Here is a 27915-nt window from a genome sequence, read left to right on the forward strand (position 1 = left end):
TTGACCGATCTATCGAAAGCAAATACCTTGGGTAATTTAATATCACAATTTTTTTATTACTGGCTCTTCTTGACATCAATATAGAGATATAATTTTTTTTGAAAAAAGATAAGGCGAGATATTGACTAGAGTATTTCAACATTAAATCTCGTCTTTATTATAACTTAAGTTTTTATAACAATGAGCCGTGGCTTTACAAAATTTCACGTAGTAACCGAGTATCAAATCCCAAGTGCAAATATACCTATTTGCCTCCTCTATATGTATTTTCATGTTTCAGACTTAACTCATAGTTTAGCTAACAAGTGAGATAGAATATCATGCTTTCATCTAATAAATTAAAATTTTAAAATAATCGATAAAAATCCCGTAAACGATCATAGTATCTTCGTTGCAAAACTTATATGGGAAAACATTTGAAAAGTAAATATCAAGAAATGATAGCAACCACAGACCGGGCATTTAAAACATGAACCGCAACGCGAAGTCCGAGTATGCCTTATGGACAAGATTTTATGACATGCTCTCCTATACATATTTTATTACATTTCAACAATTTAAATCGGTAGGTGTTAGCTCCATACGGGCGACAGGTCGACATACGGGAGCAATCTCTTGGAGCATCGAATCATGCTCTCGAACGTGACGACAGCATGTCGATGGCGCAGCGGTGGGATAATGACTTGAAAGCATTAAAAAAAGTGCAACCCTTGCTCGTATGGTCATTCCCGATGCACGAGGGCGTGACGTTCTGGAACTTGTGCCGTGAGAGATGCCAACTGTTAGGCAAATTTGGTTATTGATGAATATAGAGCAGTAGCTATAGACCTTTCATACGCGATGATGATCCTTATCTTTTAGGTATTATTTGCCCTTACTATTATTACTATTAATTTAAAATAAATATAATAAATCAAACCATGAAGAAACAAGTTCAACAATTACTCAATTCCTTTCTTAAAATTTTACTTTAAGCGTATTATCAAACTTGTGTGTATGAAAAGAGAGAGTTACGAAATTTTTTTTATTATTTTAAATAATTGTGCTAAACAATATATGATTTGGAGCTATTTATAAACAATTAATTAATACATTTCTTGAGAAGGAGTATCTCATCCCCGCTACCATCACTACTTTTCATGATGAATTATCACTACTTTTCATATCAACAATTGCTTTTTTTTGTAATAAAAAATCACATTTTTTTCATAACAAACAATTACTTGTCTTCGTGATAATAACCTATTTCAACACCAATACGCAGAAGGCATGCTTTCACTCGATGGCAAAAATTGAGACGGAAGAAGAGCACCACCACCACCCAAAACTGTGAGGTCACAAGCTGCTGTAGCAATTAACGCAGCGACAGGGACTGAAGATGACCTCCTCAGTCCTCCAACTATTCATTTAGTTTGGGCCCAATGCCTCTGTTCCCCAATTGATTACCGAAGGGAAAAGGTCAATGCTGCAACCTGCTGGACGGCTACTTAATGAGGGTCGTTATCAGCCCAAATGAAGGTTAATTTGACAGGTGATCTGATGTTATCACAAGGAAAATGAGGTATTAGCTAACAATGTGCGTGACTTTAGAAAGAACCCGTGAGAGTTCCGATGTTTCTTGACGTGTCCTTGGCTTAGCTTGATGCGGTTGACTTAAGGCACATTTAGTAATAATTCTATTCTTAAAAATAATTTTTGATCAGAAATGATTTTTTTATTTTATTTTATTCTCATGAGTAATTTTTGAGTAAAATAATGCGCTTTGTAACTATCCAAAATTTCTATTTCTATGATAGAAATGCCTTTGGTAGAATTCTTAAATTCTTTTGTTTCTTTAAATTTTTGATATTTTTATTATATTTTTCTTATTTTTATCTTTTTATCTTTTATCTTTTTCTCTTTTCTCTTTTTTTTTTTTTTTTTCTTCTTCTTCCTACTTCTTTGTAGCTGGTCTCTGGCCATGATGATGGTCGACAACCAGCTGAGTGAGGTCTAACAAGCTCGCTAGAGGCTCGCTTGGCCACCGGTGAGGCTTGACCCCGTCCAAGCAACGCAAGGTCGGCCTCGCCAAGCCACAACCAAGTGACACCGACCTGGAGGTGGCTTGGCGAGACCGAGCCTCACCCAGCCACCGAGAGGCTCGAGCTGACAAGCCTCGGCCGTGGCTCGGCGTCGCCGGTGGCCAGCAACACTTCGGCCGACGGCGGCAAAAGGAAGAAGAAGAAAGGGAAGAGAAGAAGAGAAAAGAGAAGAAACGAGGAGAAAAGAAAAGAAAAAAAAAACAAGAACTGATTCTAGAAATTGTTCCCGGGAACAAGAAACAATTTTTTTCTACTTCTTAATTATGTTCCACATCTATTCTCGAAAATAAAAATTTTACCAAACAGATTTTTATTCTTTTTTCGTTCCAGGAAACAAAAGAACAAAATAGTTGTTCCAAGGATAGTTACCAAATAAGGCCTTAGTTTAGGGAGTAGATTTTCCTTATCTTGTAAAGCTAAAAATGTATTCGATGATCAATTTGTTTTTAGAAATAATTTTTGCTGAAAAATATTTTTTATTCTATTTTTTAAATGAGTTTCTGAGCATTTGTAGGTGTTTGGTAACTATATAAATTTTTATTCTTGAAATATAAAGTGTTTAGCATAACCTTTAAATTTTTTTGACTTAAAATTTCTTTTAATTTTTTTAATAATTGTATTACATTTTTCTCCTCTTCTTCTTCTTCTTCTTCTTCTTTCTTCTTCTTCTTCTTCTTCTTCTTCTTCTTCCTCTTCCTCTTTTAGCTAGTCATCGGTCTTGGCCATGGCTAGTAGCAACCAAGCCGGATTGTCGTCAACCCCTGGTAAGGCCGACCCTCGGCCCAAGCCTCGTTGTGGCTAGGCAAGGCTCGATCTCACCTTAGCTAGGCAAAGGTCGACCTCACCTGCCTAGATCTAGCAAGGTCAAGCTTGTCTAACCACTAGCAACTAGCTAAAGGAAGAAAAAGAAGAATGCTTGATTCTAGAATTGTTTTTGAAAATAAAGAAACAACTTCTTTTTACTTCTTAAGTATGTTCCAAATATTTTTCCAGGAAGAAATTTGTTGTCGAGAATATAAAAAAGTTACCAAACGGATTTTTATTCTTTTTGTATTCCAAGAAACAAAATAATTTAATTAGGCATTATTTGGTACGTTATCAAATAGACTTAAGAGGACAATTTTATTAAAAGGTTGGGTTGATGAACTTATCGAAGTAATCAAATATGGAAATGTTTAATTTTTAGTATATTGTTTTTTTTCTCCTGATGTCTTATGAGTGCTTGATAAATCAAAATTTCCCCTTAATAGGTGTGCCGGAATTCCTAAATACGTTGATCCTGCCCTTGGGGCTTTACCTTCTGAAATCCCTTCTCGTGTTGCAGGTGTCATCGCTCTTTACCCAAGATCACTTTATTCTTTTCGTTTTGCAGGTGTCGTCGATGTAATCGATTCCTCAAATACTTGATCAATTCTCCAAGACAACGTGCTCAGGTACATCGATTCCTCACATCAATCCATCGACGATGGCCTTTCGTTCTTTTGACCTTTGGCAACCCGTGTCGAGTATTCTTGCTGTCTCATCATCAAAAAGTTTTTCAAAAAATTTCTGGTTCTCACAAGTCCCGCATAGATCAAGTGGAAGCTCCGGATAAAATGGTTGAACAAGGAACAACTAGTTCTTCTTCCCCAGTCAAGTTATCTTTTGAATATTCTTTTATCCTATCCTATTTATCTCGCCCCATTATTTAGATTTCTTATTTGGCATTTCATCCAAACATACCCAATTATATCCAATCCGTAAAATGTCCCTAAACACTGAATAAGATAAAATACACGTGAGTTGTGTTAACAAAGTATCACATCCGAAAAGTTTGTATGGTGTGAAGTAATTAATATACTATAACTTATTGGCTTAAATTTTTTAATGAACATAGATTTAACTAGATATATTAACAGGCTCAAATTGAGCATAAGTAAATGTATCAAAACTTATTCCCAACACTATCATGACTTAATCCATAGTACCAAAAACAACCGTAAGGAGTTAAGTAATTACTCAATATTTTAAATGCAACACATTCATGTTCAAATTACAGCATCTACTTAGAATTATCTTCAAGACTAGGCCATCATCCTAGGAGTAAAAGCTCATTGAATGAGTGCGAGGACAGTTGAGTGCACCATCATAGATTTATTAAGTCGAAAAGTCAAATATCCTATGCCATAATATATATAAGTGCTTTTGAAACCATTTTTTTATAATTCATGGTACAGATATGAAGAACTTGTTTATTTGGTGGCCTGTGAAATACCTTATTTCCATAAATCAATACGGATGTAGAGTTTTGGCTGGTGCAAGTAACCCTGATCTAGAGCAATTCGCACGCAATCAATAAGATTTGAACTCTCTACAAGAAATTAACTTCTAAATTGAATACTTTCTAATGTCTTTGTTAATCGCGTTGATCCTGGGAAGTTTGAAACCCTATTTATATTTACTGGAGAGGGAACAAACGCCAGGCCAGGCCAGAGAAGAAACGCGTATGACAGCACAAGGTATTATGGAATCGATTCAATGGGAGTTAAGCTGAAAGGGAATTTTGGCGAAACCACGTGGCAAGGACCATCGTACGGCAGAAGGGTAAGTGGCTGGACAGAAGCGTGGCCTGTTCACACTTGCTGCAGGCCTTAAGTGCCGATCGCCATGGAGTGTACCGGTGGGGAGTCATTAATGAGGAGGGGGTTGCTGACCATTTCACATTATTCAATCTCTGGACGATCTTGGGCGCAGCGGCCCCGCACATGGACGCTGACAAAGATCTTTAGGTATCCGCGCAATGACTTCGGACTTAAATGGATGTTCACGGCTCATCCACTCACTGTTGCCGAGCAATTTTTCGGATATCAAACGGACCTCCCCAAAGAGTAATTTTACTATGGCAGATTTCCTCAGTAGGGATTTGCTTATTAATTTGGAATCAAATTGTATTTTTTCTTTCCAGCTCCTGTCGATTGGATATATCTCACTTGTCGCCTGAATCATGCTTTACATCGACTTTTTTCCTTTTTCTGGTCTGCAACCGACAGAGGATCCCCGTAAAGTTGCAAGACCGTATATGGCAGCTGACATGACACCTGCCCACTTGATGTTATCGAGCTGGACAAACCCGTTCTTCTAAAATACCTTGATTCGGCATTAAAGAATTTCCCAACAAATTCGACTCTACATCGTCCGCAAAATTTCCAGTCCTCTTTCAACACAGCTGTAAACAAGCCCAAGACTGAGGCTCACTCATTATATATATATAAGCTACACTCAATTGTTTGATTGAAAATGCCATTGTAAATATTACATTGAATTATTTTGCTTCGAAGATGTTATCGAGGAGCTAGAGTGATTATACGCTTGCATGCGTTTGTGGCTTGAATCCCCAAGCAAGGGAGTGACTACTTATACTAATCATGCTTAATTAGCTGTCAAACGGCAGCGGGTGCTGCGGATCGGCTGCCATGCCTTCCGCAGCACCCGCCTGTATACCTCCGGTCGCCCGAACACCGACTATTTTGAAGAAAAGGGCGAGCCTGTACTTGTTTCAAAAAATACTTGAAACAAACAACAGCAATGAGATTTTTCAACAAAATTAAAGGTCATTTTTTAGTCATGAATACTCATTAGGGGTCGGCAATTAATAATTTGAAAAATTATAAATAAACATTTTTGTGGAAAGAAATTTGGAAAAAGCAAGGACATGAAGTCATGGAAGGAACTGGCCGAAAAAAGGAAATTGGCTGTATTAGTTTGAATATTCGATGGGAACAGAAATTTCAACAAAAGAAAAATAATTGGGACAATGTCATAATTAGTTCTTATGCTTATCTAATCTTCAATTTGGTCCTTAAACTTTAATTTCAGCCAATTTGGTCCATATCCTCTTTTAATGAGATTAAGTAAGTCTTCCACATCAGTTTGGTCTGATTGGCATATGACATGATAATAAGGAGAAAAACAGTAAGAGTGTCAAAACTTTCATGTGGAATTCAGTTAAATGCCAAATCTTTTCTTTCGCTCACTTGAGTGGCACATCGGAATAAAATCACTCACTTAAATGCCATTCCAAACAAACTTCCTTGGTGAAATTTTATAACTTTTTTTTTTAAATTTTTTTTTTTGTTTACTTGTTTTTTTTTTAGGGCCGAGTGGGTCACCGGTGACCCTTGTTGGCTGCGAAATCCTCACCCTTGGCCGCAAAGGCACTTGGCGAGATCGTGATGCCCTCGCTAGCTCTAAGCGGTGTCACCCACAGCTAGCAAGGCCATGATGCCCTCACCCATGACCTTCGTGGTAGGGGCGAGGCGACCCTCACCTAGATCTAGCCATGAAGGCCACAGGTGAGGGCATCACGACCTCATGGGACCTAGGTGAGGTGGCGACACCTACAGCCGCCAAAAGTTGGCCCGGGCCCTCACAACCTTGCTAGGGACCAGCAAGGCCCTAACAGCCTTGCCCAAGGCCTTCGTGGCCAAGGGTGAGGGTTTTACGGTCGACAAGGGTCACCGATGACCCTCGCCGGCCTAAAGAAAAAAAGCCAAAGAAATAAAAATACAAAATTTAAAGAATTCAAAAATAATAATTATGAATATTTAAAATATTAAAATAATATTGAAAATTTATCCACGTCACATTGGCGAAGCCACATCAAATGAATGGTATCCACGTCGGATTTGCTAGCCAGACAAATCAAAATTGGCACTCAAATGAGTATATATATATTGTCACTCAAGTGTGAGCCATATGAAAGTTTTCACACTCCTAGTATTCTTCTCCATATGATAATGTGACTCAATCATGGAACCCACACCACATTGTTCAAGTGGCCATAGATGTCATCATTAAATTAGCAAAGTTCATAGAAAAGTAAAGAAACAGCAAAATAGGAAAAGCATTTAGAAAAATAAATAAATAAACAAGAGGAAACAACACAAATTAGAGTCGCAGATTCGAGTATAAGCACACCATTACCAACAATTGAGCCTTGATCAGATTTAACAAGGGTAGGCAAGCCCTCTGTAATGGCCATTCGAGGGTACCAAGATCCTTGCAATGATCGCAGGCAAGGGAGGGGGGTGCCACCATCCCTCTTTTTTTTCAATATTCCTCCGTTCTTTTTTCCTCTCACGTTTTATATACTTTCAAATTTGGGTTAATATCATAAAAACCCCAAAGTGGTACATCTATGATAAAATTACTCCAAACTTATTTTTTTACCACTTAAAACCCTAAACCGATACACCTATAACAAATTTATCCCAAGTAACCATCAAAAACTTTCCAAACTGATGCACTTGTGACAAATTTACCCCAACTAATTTATTCGATTGCAAAAAATTCCAAACTACTACTTTTTTTTATTTATAAATAGACCTTAACTAAATTGGATTAATACCATAAAAATGGTACAATTGTGACAAACAGAGAGTAAAATCCCAAATTAGTATACCAATAACTGTCACGTGTCATCCAACTCAATAATTTGATAGTAAAATTTAACAGAAACTAATAGATGGTAAATTTATTACAAATGTATCAATTTGGAGTAAATTTGTCAAAAGTATATCAATTTTGGATTTTTGCTGGTTAAAAAATTAGTTTAGATAAATTTGTCACAAATATACTAGTTTGAGATTTTTAGGATATTAACCCTTCAAATTTTGTTGACGTGGCAATATGCATATAGTCACATCAATAAATGTAAGTCAAACAGCGAAATTGAATTACCCCCTCAATCGGACCAAATTGGCTTGAAAGATGAAACTAGTATCTAAAGGAGGACGAGGATTAAATTGAATATAATTTAAAAAATCAAGCATCAAATTGAGCATTGAAAAAGAGTACGAGGATAAAGTTGATGTTCCCCCAAAATAATTTCATTCCTCAATTGTTAAAATGCTCATTGTCATAAGACATGGGATTTAAATCTAGGGACAAAAAGAACCCACTTTTCAAACTGACAAAGAAAAAAGTGAAAACAATCACCACAAAAATCTCAAATTATGTCTGCTATGGTGCATTTATCTTGAATTTTTTGGCAAAAATAAAAACCTCAAATTATGCTCGATGTGACATCTTTACTCTAAAATTTTTATTGTGATATAAAAAAACTCAAAACTTGTATTTATGTGACACTTTTACCCTCCGTCAAGGTTGTGTAAGATGATTTTTCTATCAAAATAATGTCCACTTAAGCAACGCAAAATGATATCTCAACATTGTTTGTTTTTTTTTGCATCAATGTAAGCAGATTATTAATAGTTATCATTGACAAAATGTTGAAGGGGGAGTGTGTTATATAGGTGCAAGTTTGGTAATTTCTTTTATTTTTATTTTTTTTGTAACTACTTGGAAATCTCCCGACTGGATCTCCATTATTGGTAAGGCAGTTATACTTCCTTCACCTAAAAGAGGTGTCACATAAAAATATTTTGGGTAAATGTGTCACATGGCATGATTTAGGATTTTTTGTGACTTGCCCAAGAAAAAACATCAACTTCTGCTTCTGGACTTAAACACTCAACATTGAACTATTCTATCCTGGCAAGCTTATATGGCAACTATTATGCCAATCATGATAATTTTTACAAATGATACAATAATTGAATTAGGATGCAAAACCAAATTAAATAGCAACTTGGATTTAAAACCAAATGACATCGTTCGGTAGACGTCATTACCCTAATTTTCTCTCAACTAATTCACATTTGCTACTTCATCATCATTTACCAAGTCAACCACCAAGAGAAGGATAACAGAAGTACTAAGAATTGTGTACGGAACCCCAATTTAGTGCCAAATTTTTAGAAAAATGATCTTTTTAAGTGCTAACTCCAATTTATTCGCTGAAAATTCGACACGGCCTTTTTTTAATTACTTTATTAAGCCAACATGGCTTATTGGAGGTTTTAGTCAGCATCTACACCATAAATGATGTCATCTACTAGGTTTCCCCCAAACAAGAATTCTAAATTGCCAAATTGAAAGAGAAATCCAAAGTTGAAACCCTAAACAACCATTCAACCAAAATTCACACCCTAATTTGATTTGCCCTTAAAAGTAAAAGTAACAACTCAAATTTTCAACAGTGGCTCAAATTCATTTTAATGAATTAGAGAAGAATGTGAGTGTTACTGTTATTGTGGATTACCAAATCTAATAAGAACATGTTGGACTCTATTGAATAGAGAAGATTTCATGGATGCAAGAATGCTTAAAGTACAAATATTTCAAATGAGTTGAGGCCAAATTCTCAGGTCGAGCGATAGAAGTGATCTTGGATCTACTTGAAGGACGGCATCAACCTCATCTTACATTAATGGATGAGCTAGACAATATTGACTTAATGCAAGCTGAAATGAAGGCCTTAGCATCTCTGACCAACCATTTAATAAGGAAGTTTAAAAAATGAAAAAAAAAAAAAGTATCATCAAGTGTTGATTGCGTTGTTGTTATCTTGTTGGCCTATTTTATTGATGAGAATAAGTTTGTTAGTCTACCATGGTTTTTTTTTTTTTTATCACTTAGTTTACCATTGTTGAGATTAGTGAAATATGTACCTATCTTGAGGTAATCTATAAGTATAGTTGTGTTGTTGATTTGATGCAACTTTTGCTAGAAACAAAAGAATTGGTGCAATTTTGAGTGGAAATGGAAAATTAGAATTCATTTCTTGTGAAATTAATAAGCTCTCTTGCTTAGTTGTGTATTCTCAATCTTGGCTTGCTTTAGTTTTTGCTGGAGATATTACTTTTTAACAATGTTTGCTAGTTGCTAGTTTGTTGCAATTTTTGTTGCAAACTGTGGTCAAGTTATGGATTAGTAACAAGTTCACAAGTGATTATTTCAATGTCAAAAATTGTAAATATTAATCGTTTGAATATCAAGTTTTGTTGAAAGCAGTCACTTAAGTGCCCAGTGATCGTTGAAAAGTTATCGCTCATGTTGCACAAAGGATTTTTGGCTTGATTCTTAATCCTTTCATATTTTTTTTTCTAATTGGAATTGGAGCTATAGGTTGTTCTACTAGCCTTCCTATCCCATGTATCTTCTTTTTTGCTACAACTACTATCTTTTTACAAGAACGAAATGTCATTTGATGGACCGGTCTCGTGTAGTGGTGTTGGTGGTTGTTTTGGAGTTACCATCATCACTTGTTTGAAATGGAAATGGTGTTGGGTTTATTGTTTGTGGCTGTTTTGGACCTACGTTAATGCCCATCTTCTTTGGAGCACTCTCCTTTAAAGCCATCCCTCTTATCTTTGGACCTAACATTTGTAGGATAACATGGGCCACCTTGAGGTATACAAACTTCCGAACTTCTCCCAAACTATAAAAACATAATCATATTATCAACAAAGTCAAATATCTTTAAAAAAATGCGCGAAACCTACAAAACTAACATTGAAATAGTCATTTGAATATTAACTTTGGAGACCACAACACAAATATGATGACAACTTCACATTGAAGTCCCCACAATCACACCTAATAAATTAAGCAATGACTTAGGGCTTGTTGTCTAATGGACAAAAAGCATCAAAGCTAGAACCGAATTGATCAAACAAATTGATCTCCCCACAATCGCAACTTCACTAGTACGAGTTCTAATTTTTCCAACCAGTTGAGCTAGCAAGAGAAGATAACAAACCTATTTGAGTGAGAGTGAGAGAGATGATACACAAGCGATGGAGGGTGAAGACAGCGGTGGTGAGCAAACGATAATGAGGAGTTGTTTTTTTCAAATCACCTAAACAACAATGACCCGAGCCTTATTTTTCTCTCCCCACAATTGCAACTTCACTAATGTGAGTTCTAATTTTTCCAACCAATTGAGCCAACGAGAGAAGATAACAAACCTATTTGAGCGAGAGTGAGAGAGATGGTACACAAGCGACGGAGGGTGACGACAGAGGCGGTGAGCAAACGAAAAGGAGGAGTTGCTTTTTCAAATCGTCTGAACAACAATGACCCAAGCATTATTTTTCTCTTGGTGATGTGACGTCATTTTTCCCAAAGGTTTGCAATGTTGTTTTACTTTACCAAACCGTGTAAGCTTGTCCATGTGGATTGATTTTTGTTTAAAAAATGCCACATAATGTATTATAAAGGTTACATGATTATTTTGGCCAGAATTTTTCATCAGAGGCACTTTAATGATTATTTTTTCTACGATTTGGAATTTATGTGATCAAATGAAAACTTTTGGCATTAAAGTGAATCATATACACAACTTTCAACACTTACGATATCCTTCTACTACGAACCATTCAAACTTATTTGAACAAAAAAAGTTAACAAATAGGTTTTTTGTGCTAAAGCAAAGGTTGGTATTTTTTTCTCTATCAATCTAAAAAGTGGTAATGTTTTTGGTCTTTGGGTAAAAATTCCTTTTTCATTCTTTTTTCTTGTCATTTTAAAACACGCGTTATTAATGAGTGTCCTCAAGCATTGCTTAATCATATTCATAGATTTCGTTTGTTTCATGAAAAATGACATTTTTCAAAAAAAAAAAAATTGTTTATCAATAATAATTTACGATTAAATATTTTTGTAGACGATTAAATATTTTTATTTATTCATTTTTATATTTTAGGAATAATTTTTAAATAATTATTTCTCATGAAACAAAATGAAACATAAAAGAAATATTTTATTTTTATATTGACTACATATAAGTCATAACACAAGACAAATAATGAATGAAAGATGACAAAATTTCTTTAATTAAATATATAACTGTGCAATTGTTAATAAAGTCCTTGTACACAAATGGGTTTTGAATTTCATCCCAATATAACATGTGATCCATAAATTTTTAATTTGTTCATTATAATTTCTGAATTTATGATAAATATTCAATCTGGTCCCATAAATTAGTATTTCATAGGATTCAATACAATTCTTGAATTATCTAGTTTAAAGGCTAAATTGAAAATGTGCGAAATTAAAAAGTCAAGATAGTCATGTAAAGAGCTAAAATTCAAAAATCATATCGAATAAATTGTAAGTTGATCGATCATGTTATATATTAGGTCAGAATTCACTTGTCCTCACTTTTTCTCTAGAGTAGCAATCCGGGGGCAACGGAAATCCCGTGGAGAATGCTGTCATGAGCCATAAGAAAGGATTTCCATTATCCCAGTGACATGCCGTTGATCAAACCACCCGGAGCTTTCTGAGGTAGACGATCATGACGACCTTGCCCTACTCCGACGTCGACTTCAGCTTGAGAGCGATGGCCGGCCGGGCCGAGGGGTTCGGCCGGTTGGCCGTCGGCGGCCTCCACGGCCCTCTCTATCACGTCACTTCTCTCTCAGGTGTTTCTCGGCTTTCCTCTCAATCTCTCGCCCGATTTTGCTCTCAATTGTTGACGATGTGCAATTCGTGGGCATTTCTTGTTTCGCTGGTTTTCAACCCCTTTTGCCTGTTGAGATGTCGCTCTTGGGCTCCTCTGGCTTCGAGCATCACGGCTGTGGTAATGAATGAACAATCCTCATTGTAATGTAACAGGATGGTTGCATTTCCGTTCAGAATGATCAATTCGCATCGGATGTTTCGTGAAAAGTTAGGTGTTTGAAGAGCTGGACATTGTTTATGTTATTTCGTGCACAAACCATCTATTATCTGAAATTTTCTGGGAATCATTCGGAGATCGGTACTTGTGCTAATGGGTATCTCCTTGATCAGGAAAATGACACGGACAGGGGCAATAAATGCCTTGTTCGAGTCGAGTAATGTCCGACCCTAAATGGGTATTTTTAGGCAGAGGGTGTGTCGCTCTCTGTGCATATGCTATTTAAATCACTTCTACAGTTGATACAGAACATTTAATGCTTTGTATCTGACTTCTTTTCTTTTCCCGACCCACCTTTTAAGTACACTTCTTTCGTCCAGTTCAAATCACATGCTTTTTGGTCTCTTTTTTTTGTCTTTAGACGATGGTCCTGGATCGCTAAGAGAAGGATGCCGGAGAAAAGAACCGCTGTGGATAGTGTTTGAGGTTTCGGGTACCATATGTCTTTCATCTTATTTGAGTGTGTCATCTCACAAGACAATTGATGGCCGAGGCCAAAGGATAAAGCTCACTGGCAAGGGCTTGAGACTGAAGGATTGTGAAAATATTATAGTATGCAACCTGGAGTTTGAAGGTGGTAGAGGTCATGATGTTGATGGTATCCAAATTAAACCTAATTCAAGGAACATATGGATAGACCGCTGCAGCCTTCGTAATTATGATGATGGATTGATAGATATCACCCGCCAAAGCACCGACATTACAGTTTCTAGGTTGGCCATTTGACATATGTCACATTACCTTATAAGTTTACATGTTTGGCTGACGTGTTTATGTGCCTGAACCAAAGATGCTAATCAGTTCTTTTTTCTACTGCATCAGATGTCACTTTTCAAATCATGATAAGACTATGCTTATTGGAGCTGATCCATCTCATACAATGGATAGATGCATCCGTGTAACCATCCACCATTGCTTCTTTGATGGCACACGGCAAAGGCATCCTCGGGTAAGGTTTGGAAAAGTTCATCTGTACAACAATTATACCAGAAACTGGGGCATATACGCTGTTTGTGCGAGTGTAGAATCCCAGGTACGTGTCCCTGGTTCCAGAATAATTGTTTTTGCAATCCTGTCCAAGATGCTCTTTTTCCCTCCGTTATTGGTTTCATTTATCATTTCAGATTTTCTCGCAATGCAACATATATGAAGCAGGACAGAAGAAAAAAACTTTTGAGTATTACACTGAGAAGGTAATGCAATTGTTATTGTGTTTTAGTTGCTACATGATCGATTATTCTATGAGATCAATTCTCCTTGAACGTTATCAGCTCCTATGGCAATTTATGGGTTATGACTATGCAAGAAAAAATTGCATAGAGGTTAAGCTTCTCTATCTGGCTTCTCTGTATTGCTAATAGTTTTGATCCGTTCTATATGTAAATTGGTGAACCCACTCCTTGGAAAACTATTCTCTGAACCCAGATATCTGATCAAAAACTAGATCATGTGCACAAGAATTTGACTTAAATTTTCGGGAAGTTCCTGAATCTGTTAACCTTGAGAAGTAAATCTGACGCATAAGTTGGTTGCACAGTTGATTACTTTAAATAGTTAGCTACTAGTGAATGGGAATCGTTTACATTTTAGCACACTCTGTCATGCAAATGCTTGTTGGATGATGATAGCCTGAAGCACATGTATCCAATACATCTCGTGAAGTATAGTTAAACTCATGAATGGGTGCTGGGGAAGGTGAGCAAATGAAGTCGAGATCTCTATCTCAGTAAGATCTTAATTTTAGTAAACTGCAGATTACTCCAAAAGCATAATGGTTAGAGAATCGCACAATTTATAGCTTATATCTTGACACTAACATATATAGCTGCACATTACCTATAGCTTGTTGACATGCTTGGGGCAGCCAAAATTGATTTAGACATGTAAGTGATCTCATGACTCCATTGGGCTTCATTGTTGCCTTTGTTTGAGGAAAATAAATGTATGCAATATGTTTGTTGCTGTGACCAAGAGTAATATAATTAGCAGGAACTGTCATGGGTCTCTTTTTCACTGATTCAGGATCAGAGCACTTGGTGCTGCTCTTTTGACTAGATGGTATTTAACCCCCAAATTCATCATCGCCGCTGTATTTTTGTTGTTGTTAATAAGGTAAACAATGAAAAAGAAAGTCATTTTGATTATGATGCAGAGACAAGCTTTTAGTGTAGTCTATGGAGTGATAAAGCGCCTTTCAACATTAAGGGTGATAGATGAGGGGAATTGCCTGATGTCAATGTAGATATATATATGCATTATGACTTTTCAATCTGTTTCAAATACTGCCTTTGTGATGATATTCTAGGCGCCAGATAGGGAGCAGGCAGTATCTGGCTTGATTAGATCTGAAGGAGACTCATTCTTGAATGGTGCACAAGCATGGTCGCAAGCTGGGTTTGGAGAATGTGGTGTTTTCCATCCAAGTGAATTTTACCCGAGCTGGACCATAGAAATGCCTTCTGATTCTTTGAAATATGTTCTCCAGATATGCACAGGATGGCAGTCCATTCCAAGGCCAGTCGATCATATGGTAGTCGGCTAGTTTTGATTTTAATTGATTTATGTGTTTTTGGCCTTTTTTCTAGTGGAGTTGCAATCATGGGCAATTTTCTCAATGTTTCAACCCCAATTTGCTAGTACAGGAGAGATCAGATTTCTGGTTGTAGATATGGTGATTCAGTGCAAGCTCTTTGAATTTTTTTCCTTATAATCATTTCTGCAATGAGTATTGCCCGTATATTAAATACGTATGTTGTTCATTTTGTCTTCTGGAGAGATGGAAATATGCTGGTGCGGCCTTAATGTAGTTTGAGAATTTGCATATTTCTTTCTTCCAACTTGAAAAGTTTTTACTTTTCGGTTGGGTCCATCACAAGGTATGAGGACTTGATATATTCTTGTTGTCTTGGAGTTGTTTTTCCATATTATCAAAAATATGTTCTAGTCTAACAATTATATAGAGATGATATGTCACTTTTGCATGTTTAAGCAAAAAGGTCACAGCACATCAGAAGCCATTGAGTATTAGTTAGGCCTAGTCGAGTGGACCCAGGTCAGAAAAAGCATTAGTTAGGCTAGCTCCAACTCTCAGTTAGACTTCATCAGAAGACCCAGCTTAAAGGAGTATTGGTTACGCAAGTCCATGAGTTGAAGGTCGATTAGCGTTAACTGATTCTGACTGATTGCTTATTATGTTTCTTGTGCTTTCTGCAACAGAATAGGAAATCCTCAAATCTAATGCTTTTCTTTTGACATTTTTAATCAAAAAGTTACATATTGACTATTTATTATACTGTTAAAGTCTTAAATAATAATGAGAAAATTTTATGTGAACCAGCCTGGCAATATGTATTGGTTTCTGAAAGATTTGAGGTGTTTTGCAGAAATAAACGTCAAACAGCTGGAGCCTAAATATTTGAGTTAAATAAAAGTAAAAGTTATCTCAAACTAAGGCAAATGCTGAGTTACAAATTTGTGTAAATTAGCTTGTGGGCAAGCGGGCTGGTGTGAAAGAAAATATCAAGGGTGAATTTCCCAGAAGTAGTATCAACTAGGAATTGAAATTCTCGCAGTCCTTGTCTACTATACTTTTCAGCTAAAACTGGGGAAGTAACGAGATTGGATAGATTGTGAGGTGCAAGTCATCATATAATGTCAATCAGCCTTTGCGTTGTGTTTTTTATAAAAAGATTTGTACTTGTGATGTATTATAAAATTCATATTTCTGCCTGTTTCTGTTATAGACCGAGTCTATCAATTGAATTCTTCAGCTGTCGACTTGCCTTTGGCATGGTATTATTCTCCCAAATTTTCTAACCCAAGTTACATTCTCCATGTGACCTAACTAACAGCAGCGTTCAAGTTGACATATTTAGGTTTCGCTTTTTGCTTAATCTAAATCTTGCGCATGCACTTTGCTTAACCTAAATCTTCATGTGCATGCGCTTCGACCTTTTTTTGACCCAACATACCTAAAACTTTAGCATATAATTTTTCATAATTTCTTGAAAATTTGGATAATATACTAAATTTTGATGGAAAGCAAAAGGACACTTTTTACTCATAGTTAATTTTAAACAAACTAGCCGTGATACTTAGAATGATTCTTTCTTCTATATCCAAGCATTCTGATGACAAACTTATACAGAAAATAAATTTTCAAACTAGTTTTTAACTGCTTTTGGATGGAAGACAATGGTATGAATTGAAGTTAGATTGAAAGCAATGCAGAAGAGTGGAATAGCAGGATGTGGAACAATTGAAGTAATTGAACATGTCTTTACTCAACTAGGCCAGATTGGCTCTGCCTTTTCCCATTTAAGAATTTCAACTGACATAAAGAAAATTTTCCAGACGTTACTAGAACTCGCAATTTATTTTTTCATCTTGGCAAGCAACCCTGCGAATGTGAAGAAGAGGACGAGGAAGAACTCCCAGATACCACAGCACCATGGAACAGATCCGATAAATAATTTTCCAGATCATGGGGACCAAATCTCACCAGGACTCCCAAGTCTGTTTCCCCACTCAGCATACCTAAATAAGTGTCGTAAAATTCTCTATATGCAGGCGTAAGTTTCTTCACAATTGATACCTTTACTTTGTCCCTCAATCTCCTGTCTGGTATGACCAATGAAGTCTGCTTCTGCCATGCTTCTTCAAAGGCTGCATTGAATTTCCTGAAAATACCCTTCCCCGCTTCTACAGATGTTCCCGCAGAGTTGCTCTCAGGCAGCGATGAGAATACCTTATTCCAAGCAAGTGCTTCATAGCTTGATGCATATTGCTCGACTTTCCTAGCATGCCTTGAGAGCCACTCATGGCCAAGCTGGTAGTTAAGGTTGGTAATTTTACCTTTTCGACAACATAGTTAAGATTGTTTGCTAGGAAGAGATAGGACAAAGAGACATCCTTGTACAGCTCGGCTTTGGTATCTAGTTTGCATAGAAGAACTAATATGAGCCGTACCAGGTGGACTGGCACAGCTGTGGTGGGGCCATCTTCTTGGCCTGGACTCTCAAAATTTGACTCTGGCATGGTAAAGTTATTAGGCAGCGGGTGGTCAGAAAGAACCTCAGATAGGATTTCGCTGTAATCAACAAGGGAGGAAATGAAAGCCATGACAGATTGGGTCAGGGGCGGACCCCACCGCCAGGAACCGTCATCCTGGAAGAGTTGTTTTGAATGGTGGACTCAAATTCCGCAATAATGTTGTGGATTGTCTTGCCAAGGCTAACTAGTGAGGAGAGTGCTTGTAAATTGACTCCTGAGGTGGACTCGTAGCTGAATATTGATTCAATGTCTGGCCAGAGTTGATATGTCGCTTCATAGAGTTCCATGAAACGGTAGATCTTTCCTGTCGATGGTTTATTTCTGGATGCTATTTCAGGGAATCTGAATAAGTTGATTGCTCCATCCTTGGTGATGTCAGAGAAGCAAGATTCTCTGATTATGTTGGATGCTGAGAAAACATGATCACAGAGGATTTTTTCCCCTCTGAAGATATTTTTCACTGCAACCTTTACTGCAGTTAGCCAGTTCTTGATCATGTGATCAAGTGCAGTCCAGCTTAGTTTTTGAATCTCGGGCAGATCTGAATCGTTCAATCCCAAGTTGATATAGATTTTCATCGGTGAAGGACTTTCTGACGAGTTTGTAAATTTTGACGCACTCGCTTCCATAGCCAGAACTGATCATGCAATCTGCTATGGACTTAAGGTCCACCATGGCAAGTTCCGAGATGGGCCCTGCTTCAGTGATCAGCTCCCCAGAATATTCCTCCTCCATTTCGCAATCAAATGTGCTCGATCCACCGAAGGATCGGCCCAAAATTGACTCGGGATCCAGTTGGTTCTGGTCAGTTGACAGTATATGGTGGAATTCTTTTTCAAGCCTTTTCATGGCGATTTGCATCAGGTTTTGGGCAAGCACAAGCTTATCAGAATTGGAGTTTGTAGAGAGTAAGGAATCCATGGCTTGGCGCAGGTCCTTGACGGAGGTGAGAAACTGCATCGATTCTCTTCTGTTGTCCTGGAAGAGAGAGGGGACCGTGTTGTCGGAGTTGTTCAAGTCCCATTTAGTGATGATGGACTCGGCATTTTCTATGTTCTCTTCCATCATGGACTCTGAGAATGTGTGTTTGGGCGTGAGTTGAACGTGAGGGCTTGGAAAAGAGTAGGAAGGAGAAAGTGGCTTGGACGATAAGAAGAGGTTTGATATGCCTTTTCTTGGCATGGCTGTGTTCTTTCTTTGAGTTCCTACGGTTGGCGTTTAGCCTTTCAGTTTTCTCCTTTTCTTGTTGCTCACAGGCACTCACAGAGAGAGAGAGAGAGAGAGAGAGAGGTTGTTTTGTGTATAATTTGCTCATGAGTAATGGGTATTTATCAGGAGGGTTGATCAAAGTTTCCACTTCATGGGGCGGTTTACTTGGATTTGTAGACCAAAGATAGTCTACTGTTCGGGCCGGTCAGTGGAAGATTTCAATAGAAAATGACGCGTGGTTGAGTAGAGGCTGGTTAGTGATGCTTCTCTTTCCTGGTTTGGTACTTTCTAGATGCAAATTACATCTTACATCATCCAGCAATTTGCGTAACTTGGACTGGATCTGTATGTGGAGCAGAACATGGCTAGGATTTGTATGTGAAGCAGAAGATGGCGACAATTGCCGGCTGTGGAATATCTGGAAAATATGGAGGAGTCCTTGTCAGGTAAGACTCGTTCTCTATCCATCTTTGTTTTTCTCTCGAATTTAAATAAAGAATCACGAACTGCTAACCTCATTCAGCTTCTCTTTTCAAAGTCTCCCAAAGAAATCGGTGACTTGATTCCGTGGGGCACTAGCTTAATATCTTGTTTATGACTTTGTTTTTTCCATAAATCTAGACCTTTGCTCACCTACTTTAGCTCCGTGATAAAGCGACTCAATGAACAATTGACTTGCAAAAATCTAGTGAGTTTTTCGGTAATTTTTTCGTGTTGAAGTCGTCAACGGACGATTTCTTGTGACGACTCCTCGGCTGTCCAAGTTTATTTCACGATGCATGACTAAGGAATTTTAGAACCACAAAATGTTTGGAAAACCTGAAGTACGAAAATTTATGCAATCATGCGACACATGTCGTATAGAGAGGATCATCACATGATTCCCGTAAGTTTTTTCGTGCTTGTCTTTATATCTCAGTTTGGATTTCTAGCAAACCTCTATAGGTGTGAGCAGTCGCCACGAGCTGCGGTTAGAGCATCACAAAATTTCCGTAGTGCTCAAAAGTTGGGAGAAAAGAAAATTTACTCTTCGTTAGCGTAAAATACCCGGACGTCCGCATCGTTGATCATATGCTTTGGAGGTAAAATTTGAAGATTCGATGGGGTCACCATGACCAACCAAAGTTTTTCCTAATGAACTTGTCACGATTTCTTTAATTTCTATGCTGTAATTTATACAGAAGAAAACAAGCTCATAGATCCTTCAAGTCAATAAAAAAGGGATTAATTTCACGAAAAATCTTAAATTGGTACGCTTGTGATAAATTTGATATGAGAAATTCCTGATTTTTCGTGATATTAACCTTAAAAAAAAAAAAATTGATCATTTTGATACAAGGAGTGGCTGACCAATCATATGGAAGATCAAGAATATGCGCACACTAATACCTGTAGAAAGGGTCAATTCGAGTGACGAGGAGAATTATCTCTTTGTCAAGTAAGAGATTGCAGCTCAATATGCAAAATTCATTATAAGTACATGGCGGAGTAGATGAATGTATTTTATTAGCATTGTGATTGCATTCCCTTCCTTGCAGGCAACGACAGGGTCAAAGATCAATCTGGATTTGCTCACATTTCACGTCCAATGTAAGCGGTCTGAATATATTATTTTAAAGTGCCATTGATTTCCACACATTTCAATTCAAAGCATAACTTACATTATCTCGTTTGCTTCGCCATCACTTGTATGCGTAAGCCCCTTCTTAGTGGGATAATTAGTAGACAAACAACTTAAGATGCGACTGCCAGCAGGATCATTAGCAACTGTGCTAGCATGTGTGAAGGATCTATCACAATTATCGAGTGAAAATATCCAGTGGATCTCATACTTCATCTCCAAAGAAAGTAAGTTTTTCTTTAAATACGATTCAATAATTTAAATTCTCGGATAACACAAGAACTTTTTCTACGATTATACCATTTGAATGCTTACATAATTCGAAAATCAATAAATTTTATTTAGCTTTGAATTTTATATATGAGAGAGAGAGAGAGAGAGAGAGAGAGAGAGAGATGGAAATGACTTGTTTCAACTTCGATTCTAATTTTCTTGCAGACGAAATATTGGGGAAACTATGTTAAAACTTCTCACCAATTTCGTGGAGCGACAGGACATGCAAATTTTCCAAGTCGCCTTCCGTTTGAGGAAGGCCCGTTGATATTTGCAACCCTTAATGCTGTTCAGTGTTCATTCATTGACCTCCTCCAAATAGAAATTTCGTGGTTATAGAGAAAATGGGAGGATCGACGAACGAACCTTGGAGCGGACAGAGCGCCCGAATGTTTGAATGACCAAGTTTGTTCGAACGACGTTTGACTTTTGCATGGATAGAATCTGTCCAGTAATTTACATGTCTCAATCGATGTGGCTTCCATACTCTTTGCATCAGCAGTCACCACTCGCTTACCACCTCTACTCCAAACGATACTATCCGATCATGACTGTCGATAATATACGAGAGAGCATTTTATACGACGTATTCACCAAATGAGACATGATCACATACAAGTGTGACGTCAAGTATGATGAGATTCATAGCACGTGGGTAACAGTGGCTAATTGGTTACACCACGTCATCACTGTCACGTGGCATATCTACCCCAGAAAATACTTTCTTGTGATGGCTAATCTTATCTTGAATTCATCCGGCATTCACCAAAATGATCCATTCTTGACCAGTGATGATACGTTTATTTAGTTATTAAGCATCGCCATGTTTTTCGGCATTTGTTTATAGTTAAATTAATAGAAGTTTTGTAAAGTACTCATTGCCAACTAATTTGACTTTCTAAGTTATGGCTGCATTTTCTTTCATTGGAGTTCATGAAATATGACGCGCTTTTGAGTACTTATATACATCAGGAACTAATGAAAGAGGCCACGAATTGAAGGCTAACATCGGCAGCCGTCCAAACAATCCTTACCAATTGCCAATGATCATTCTTCAGCTTCTCATCACAGTCCTCAAATTAAGGAAGATGGTGAGAGGTCCTTTCATTTCTTCCTCTTTGCCCCTAGCTATTTAAATATGTATTTGACAGAGGTTATAATAAGGGTGATCTCAGTTTAATTGATCTTTTGTTGGCAGGAATACAGTCTCAACATAGGTAATTTGGTATTATGGGCTGAAGTTTTCATTTTGCCATGAAATCCAAGATTGAATTACATGTTGATTATCTTGCTTTGTATTGTATCGTGAAACCATGACTATATCGTTCTCTCAAGTCTCTTTATGTTTAGAAGTGCTACTTTCATTTGTGAGACAAATTCGATTTTGCTTTTTGTGTGGGATTTGACTGGTTCACCATTGGAAGCTTGAAGTTCCTGGCTTTGCCTGTGATATCCACGAGAGAGAGATGGGTGCAAGCGTCACGCTATGTACCAATAGCATTTCGTTGGATTCTATCCCATCTTTTAACCTCAGCAATCCTGTGCATAGTCAGTACTCGGAGCTTACCAAGGCCTCTCATTTCTAGGGCCATGTCGTCGTCACCACGCTCGAACATGGCTACTTCCAGCGTAGTTCAGTCGAGGTTGGGCCAATTGATGGGCCTCATTTTGTACCCATTAATACATTGCATGGAACTAATTCTGAGTTGCAGGGAAGAACGAAGAACAAGTCTAGCATTTGCTATTTTCGTTCCAATCAGAGTAAACAGTATTTCAGTGAAAAAATTAAATCATTGTTATAACTTGCCGATAACTACTACGCTCATATTTTGCAAGAAAAGCGTCCACTGCACACCTTACTAGCAAAGCCATAGATTCACAGCCCATTAAATTAACAGCTGTGTCGCACTGAACTAACAGGCGACACCCTTACCATCACTGCAAGTGTCTCCAGAATCATGGCCGTGGTGCCTATGGTTTCGTTACATCCTATTCTTTGTTGAGGAAATAACCCAACATCACATGGACATTTTCTATCATGTGTGTACTGTGTTGTGTAAGTCTAGATGTAAGACAGACAAAACCATCACATAAATTCATATATGTCGCGCGCCTTCTCAAATCAAGATCACTTGTTAAGGATTCAAACCTAGTTATAATTCATACTCAAGAAAAATGACAATTGTCCTCGATGGGGGGAAAAAAATAAGGCGCCGAAGCTAGATTTCTTGTCGTCCAAACTATGATGCGGGATCAAGATAACCCGAAAATTTGACAAACCAAAAGATTCGTAAGAGGCGAAGCTCCAACACAACATGAACGGTATCCCTACTACGCCTTAATGGCATACTTCCTCAGGGGAAAGTACATCTCTTTCTTTTTCTCACGCTCTGTCTTCAAAGATACCTGAGCAGAGAAGCAAGACATAGAAACTCAGTCTGAGAACCAATGCTTTACAGATAAATGTATCATGCTGACTCAAGCAAATGATGAATGACCAGAAGATAACTTGGAGAAGAAATCCAGCACAGATAACTTCATCAGAAAAACTCGACACAAAGATTCTAAGAATCCATGAAGTGAGTATCAAAGTTTAGAAGAATCTTTAGAAGTAAAGACACTTTAAATTCTAAATACAAATGGGACGTGTGAGGTATGCAAATTGTACAATCCAAACAAAAGAAAATTGGAGGATATGAAGGCAGATTATATGGCCCATCATAAAGAGAAAAATCATGCATCTTGCAACAACATACGGTCCAGCAGGCGCCAGATGGTTCACAGACACTAATAATAACATCCCCAAGCAATGTCCTGCTTTCACAACATTGAGCAAGCAATGTCCTGCTTTCACAACATTGAGCAAGCAGAGGATCATCCAGAAAAACCAATACTAGCCATTTTTAGAATATCCAAGCGAAAAATCTTACAAGTTTGCAAGCAATTCCAGAAGGAAGATGCTTTTAACAATTAGAGATAAGACTTTGAAATAAGGAGCACATCACTACCTGGTATTTTGTAAGCCTTCTCCGAATAGCTCTGGTCTTCTTGGGACGGAGATCAAGGGGCAAGTACTTCTTCTTCTTGTAAACCTCCCTCAAAGCAGACTTTTGTTTCTGGGAAATCACAGTCAAGACTTGTGCAATCGACAGCCTCACCACCTTTCTGCAACAATTGAAGATCAGAAACCCATTAAAAAAAAGCACTAATTTCCCTATGTTCAATTGGAAAAACTGAACGGCAGGGAATTATACCCATTAAGCTACCATAACTGCACTAAGAAATCTCAGTAAGTTACTTGCAAAAAGCCAGCTCTTCGCATTTTATCCACTCGAGATTTCCAATGCCTTACAGAATATAACCATCCCATGCTTCCGGCCACCCATTAACAGAAAGTACCCATCACCAATACATTCATCATCCATCATATAAACAGGAACAAAGCCAGCATGCTCTGACTCACTTCCACAAACGAGAAATTCAACATATACCCAAAACCCAATTTAACCAGCATAACCAAAGCTCATGATCATCCCAAACCCAACATTACTACCATCTACCAAAAACTTAAAGAAGCTCCAATGTAGACCATCAAAAATCGCGAAAATCAAGTAAGAACAGCGACGTACATCTTGGAGAGCTTGTTCGGGGCACCACCGGTGACCTTGGCGACGCGGAGGAGGGCGAGCTCGGCCTTGAGTTCCTTCAGCTGGGTCAGAAGGTCGACCTTCGTTTTCTGCCTCAGCTCGTGCACCTTGATCCTCGCTGCCACCGATTCAAATCGAAAGAGCAAGTTCAAGTCAGCAACACAAGACAAGATAACCCCACGCGAAATCGAGGAGAAAGAGAGAGGCGGAAAACGAGCGGGAGGCGGCGGCGGCGGCGTCTCTCACCCATTGCTGTGATCGGAGGTGATCCTCTCGCAGATCGGCGACGGCTCTGCTTCCTGCTCCTGCGACTGCGAAACCCTAGGGACCAAATGGGGGTTAAGGCATTTATATAGCAACGTTCGTTCGCGGAGGAGGAGGGTTTTACTTTCCCCTTCGCTGCTGCTTCACATGGGCCGAGCTAAGCCCGACCCAGCTCGTGGCCCAATAGGCCCATGGTCAAACGAAGTGGCTTTAGTTGTGGGCCTCGCGCCCAATATTAGGCCCAACGTATGATGCCAATCCGAGTTCGCATGTCAAGTTCTTGTTATTAATAACGTTTGAGGAAGATTCCAATTGTTCCTTTGTTGAGTGTGGTAAGGAATTGATTATTTTCGCAATTACATTGTTTTTGAGTTTATTAACGTCCCATTTCCATGGACGAAGCAAATTCACATCGAAGAAATTGTCGGTCCTAGTCCGTGTTTTGAAAAATCCCGAGGACAAATTGAAGTAAGCGATTTTGGATGACTAGATGTCCATGAAGCTTTGAGATTGGAGTCTAGTTGGTATAATATAGAATTATTTTTGAATTGATACATTCTAACGTGAAATGAAGAATCATGTGAAAGGCGTTGGATCTTTCGACTCTTCGGCAATTGGCTCATACAAGATTTAAGGAGATAAGTTTGCCTCTAGAGTTTTAAAAGTAACACAAGGTTCTAAAACTAAGGTCTTGATGAGTCATTGCAAGGTACAATCGTCAGAAAATATCCCATATTAATGTTCAACGCCCGATTTTGTCTTGAGCTGATCAATAGTCAACTGTATACAACTCCAATGTGTGATCATAAGTTTAGAAACATCATATTCTTATGAAGTAAAAGTGTTGCACATGCAAACTTTCAAGACCTCCTCCGCTCATTGAAAGGAAAATTGAGAATGAACTTTTTATAAAGTAAATTTGTCCATTATTAAAAAATTTGGAATGTGGAAGGACTAATACTCACTATAAGCCCTTATGTTGTACAAGTCAATGACAAACTTTTGAAGTAAATTATTCCAATCAAACAATGATAGAAAAACGGAATTTGCATCAAGTAGACGTTGTTGATCGAAGATGGCCTCTCATACATGTTTGGCATGGCATTAATCAATCCAGCAATGGTCTCCTTTTTCATTATATTAAACACAACATTACGAAATATCATCGCTCAAATAACACCCTACACTCATCTGTCCAACAAATCACAATCACCTTCCTCCATTGAATATGGCTTCTCCCTAGATAAAGGTAAGTGTCGATTCCTTTATTATAGATAATCCTCGCTATATATTATCTAGAAAACCACAATACTTATTCCCCATCAAATTGTTTATTTTCACTTTTTTTTTTCTTTTGTCATTATTGATTCACTTCAACTCAATTAAGTTTAACTTTAAAAAAAAAGTGATCAAACAATAAAATAAATGGTTAATTTAAAAACCTTAAATTAGAATACTCGTAACGAATTTAACCCCAAACTAATTTTTGGATCACTAAAAAACCTTTATTGGTACTCTACTAACAAATTTAACCCAAACTTATATGAATTTCCACATGAACTTGCCATGTTAATTAAGTTACTGTCATGCATCATCCAACTTAGTAATTTCATGGTAAACTATAATAAATCTAATGAAGGGTAAAAATGCAATTGATATACCAATTTGAAGTGTTTGGTGATCCAAAAATTAGTTTGGGATAAAAAAAATTTATGTGTACCAATTTAGAGTTTTTCTTAATATTAACCTTAAAATAAATAAGTCAAGGAAAGAAATGGAATACCAAATTTACATGATTTAATCGGTGACATATTTACCCTTTATAGCTCAAGCAATACAACAAAGACTACAACCACACTCGAGTCACTCAAATATTCTCGGTGTTCTTCAACCCCCAATTATATCCAATAACTCAAATAGTATTGAACCCTCATAGTGCTCGCAACCTCTCAATCTCACAAAAGAGTGACACAAATCTTAACACGAGATTTTCACAACTTCAAATACTTGAAATGTAATTCCTAAGCACTCAACACAAATGATTGTCATGGATAAAGCTCTTCTTAGATGCAATTTGCAAGTATGACAAGGCTTGGATTGCACGTCGAACCATACTGCACACTAAGGGTGTAAAAAACCGACCCGAAAACCGAACCGAAGCAAACCGAAAAATTCAATTTTTTGGGTTTGGTTTTCGGGTCAATTCAATTCTCATTAAAAACCAATTTTTTTTATCATTTTGGTTTTTATTGGTTAACTGAACCAAGCTAAACCGATAAACCGATAAAATCCTCCCCAGTCTCCACAAGTCACGAACCATTAACCTTATTTCTAATTCTCGCTTGTCTTGGCGACAGCGACGGCGACCGCAACGGCCACAAGGATGGCAACCGTTTGAGGGACGTCTCTCCTTCGTCTCTCTTCCTTCTCTGCAACCAATCCAATCTCCTCTCTCCACATCCAATCACAAGCCGCCGTGATCCCTCGTCAACTTCTCCCCCGCAACACGGCTGCCACCTCATCGCTCCCAAGGTACCCCTATTGACCCTAATTGAGCCTTGGCCTAGGCTCTGCTTTGCAATTGTGTGCGAGTCTGGTGATTAGTAGTGGGAAAATGCGATCTTTGACGATGCTGCCATCGATGCTTAAGGTTTGGGATTTAGAGTTCCATATGATTTAGATGATTTAAGCTTATGGGCTACCATTTCGATCTGTTGCCGTGATAAAAGGAGTTTACTTTTGTTGGAGTTGCGATTGTACTTGAACACAAAAGAGCAATTTTACCTAGTTTAGCTAATTGGCTAGTTGAACTTTGTGATTTCAGTTCTGATCTTGACCCTTTGAATATGGATGTATGATCTTGTTGGAGATTTGGATGTCGTGTTAGTAATTGCAGAATATCATAGTTTGTCTTGCCTCCGGGACAACTCTTTTGCATAAGATTCTTGATTAAAAGAGTTTTTTCTACCATATGGTTGAAATAATGTAGGCTTTGGCGATAGGGTTTTATTGCTGAAATACTACTTCATTTGCAAATTGATGTTCTATCTAATAAGATGGCTTTGAATTTCCTATGTTGGTTAGTTGTCAAACTCCTAATGATTGTTCATCTCGGGTACTCGTAACATATGCTGTATTTCTGTTTTGATGCATTATTTTTAAGGTGCTTGGATGATGGCGTACTTGGATACTTTGAATTGT

At 37.7% G+C, this 27915-nt stretch overlaps 3 protein-coding genes across 3 annotated transcripts; 1 reads left to right on the top strand and 2 right to left on the bottom strand.

The window, feature by feature from the left end:
• The first annotated feature begins 12120 nt into the window (after nucleotides 1-12120).
• LOC104421846 (putative pectate lyase 21) lies at nucleotides 12121-15423 on the top strand. The gene is made up of 5 exons (XM_010033969.3): nucleotides 12121-12391; nucleotides 13010-13361; nucleotides 13471-13681; nucleotides 13773-13841; nucleotides 14954-15423. The coding sequence occupies exons 1-5, from the start codon at nucleotides 12265-12267 to the stop codon at nucleotides 15188-15190; spliced, it is 996 nt and encodes a 331-aa protein (XP_010032271.1). The 5' UTR covers nucleotides 12121-12264; the 3' UTR covers nucleotides 15191-15423.
• Nucleotides 15424-16906: 1483 nt separating this feature from the next.
• Nucleotides 16907-19153, bottom strand: LOC104421847 (exocyst complex component EXO70H1-like). Its single transcript, XM_010033970.3, is given in 4 exon segments — nucleotides 16907-17496; nucleotides 17499-17786; nucleotides 17789-18230; nucleotides 18232-19153. Coding segments are annotated over 4 exon segments (1848 nt in total). The 5' UTR covers nucleotides 18883-19153; the 3' UTR covers nucleotides 16907-17029.
• A 3719-nt stretch (nucleotides 19154-22872) lies between these two features.
• LOC104421849 (60S ribosomal protein L35) lies at nucleotides 22873-24797 on the bottom strand. Its single transcript, XM_010033971.3, has 4 exons — nucleotides 24697-24797; nucleotides 24433-24568; nucleotides 23812-23968; nucleotides 22873-23209 (listed from the first exon to the last, which is right to left on the bottom strand). Exons 1-4 carry the CDS (start codon nucleotides 24698-24700, stop codon nucleotides 23135-23137), a joined length of 372 nt encoding a protein of 123 aa, XP_010032273.1. The 5' UTR covers nucleotides 24701-24797; the 3' UTR covers nucleotides 22873-23134.
• Nucleotides 24798-27915: the final 3118 nt, after the last annotated feature.

Source organism: Eucalyptus grandis, chromosome 10, assembly GCF_016545825.1.
Source record: "Eucalyptus grandis isolate ANBG69807.140 chromosome 10, ASM1654582v1, whole genome shotgun sequence".
In the NCBI taxonomy this organism is placed as follows: domain Eukaryota; kingdom Viridiplantae; phylum Streptophyta; class Magnoliopsida; order Myrtales; family Myrtaceae; genus Eucalyptus; species Eucalyptus grandis.

Bases quoted from the DNA above. Each gene is read 5' to 3' on its own strand.
- LOC104421846 (XM_010033969.3), top strand. From the start codon at position 12,265: ATGACGACCTTGCCCTACTCCGACGTCGACTTCAGCTTGAGAGCGATG. The intron at 13,362-13,470 runs GTTGGCCATTTG...CTACTGCATCAG, and splicing joins ACCGACATTACAGTTTCTAG to ATGTCACTTTTCAAATCATG. The intron at 13,842-14,953 runs GTAATGCAATTG...ATGATATTCTAG, and splicing joins TTGAGTATTACACTGAGAAG to GCGCCAGATAGGGAGCAGGC.
- LOC104421849 (XM_010033971.3), bottom strand. The intron at 23,969-24,432 runs GTACGTCGCTGT...CAATTGTTGCAG, and splicing joins CCGAACAAGCTCTCCAAGAT to AAAGGTGGTGAGGCTGTCGA. The intron at 23,210-23,811 runs GTAGTGATGTGC...TTCTCTGCTCAG, and splicing joins GAAGGCTTACAAAATACCAG to GTATCTTTGAAGACAGAGCG.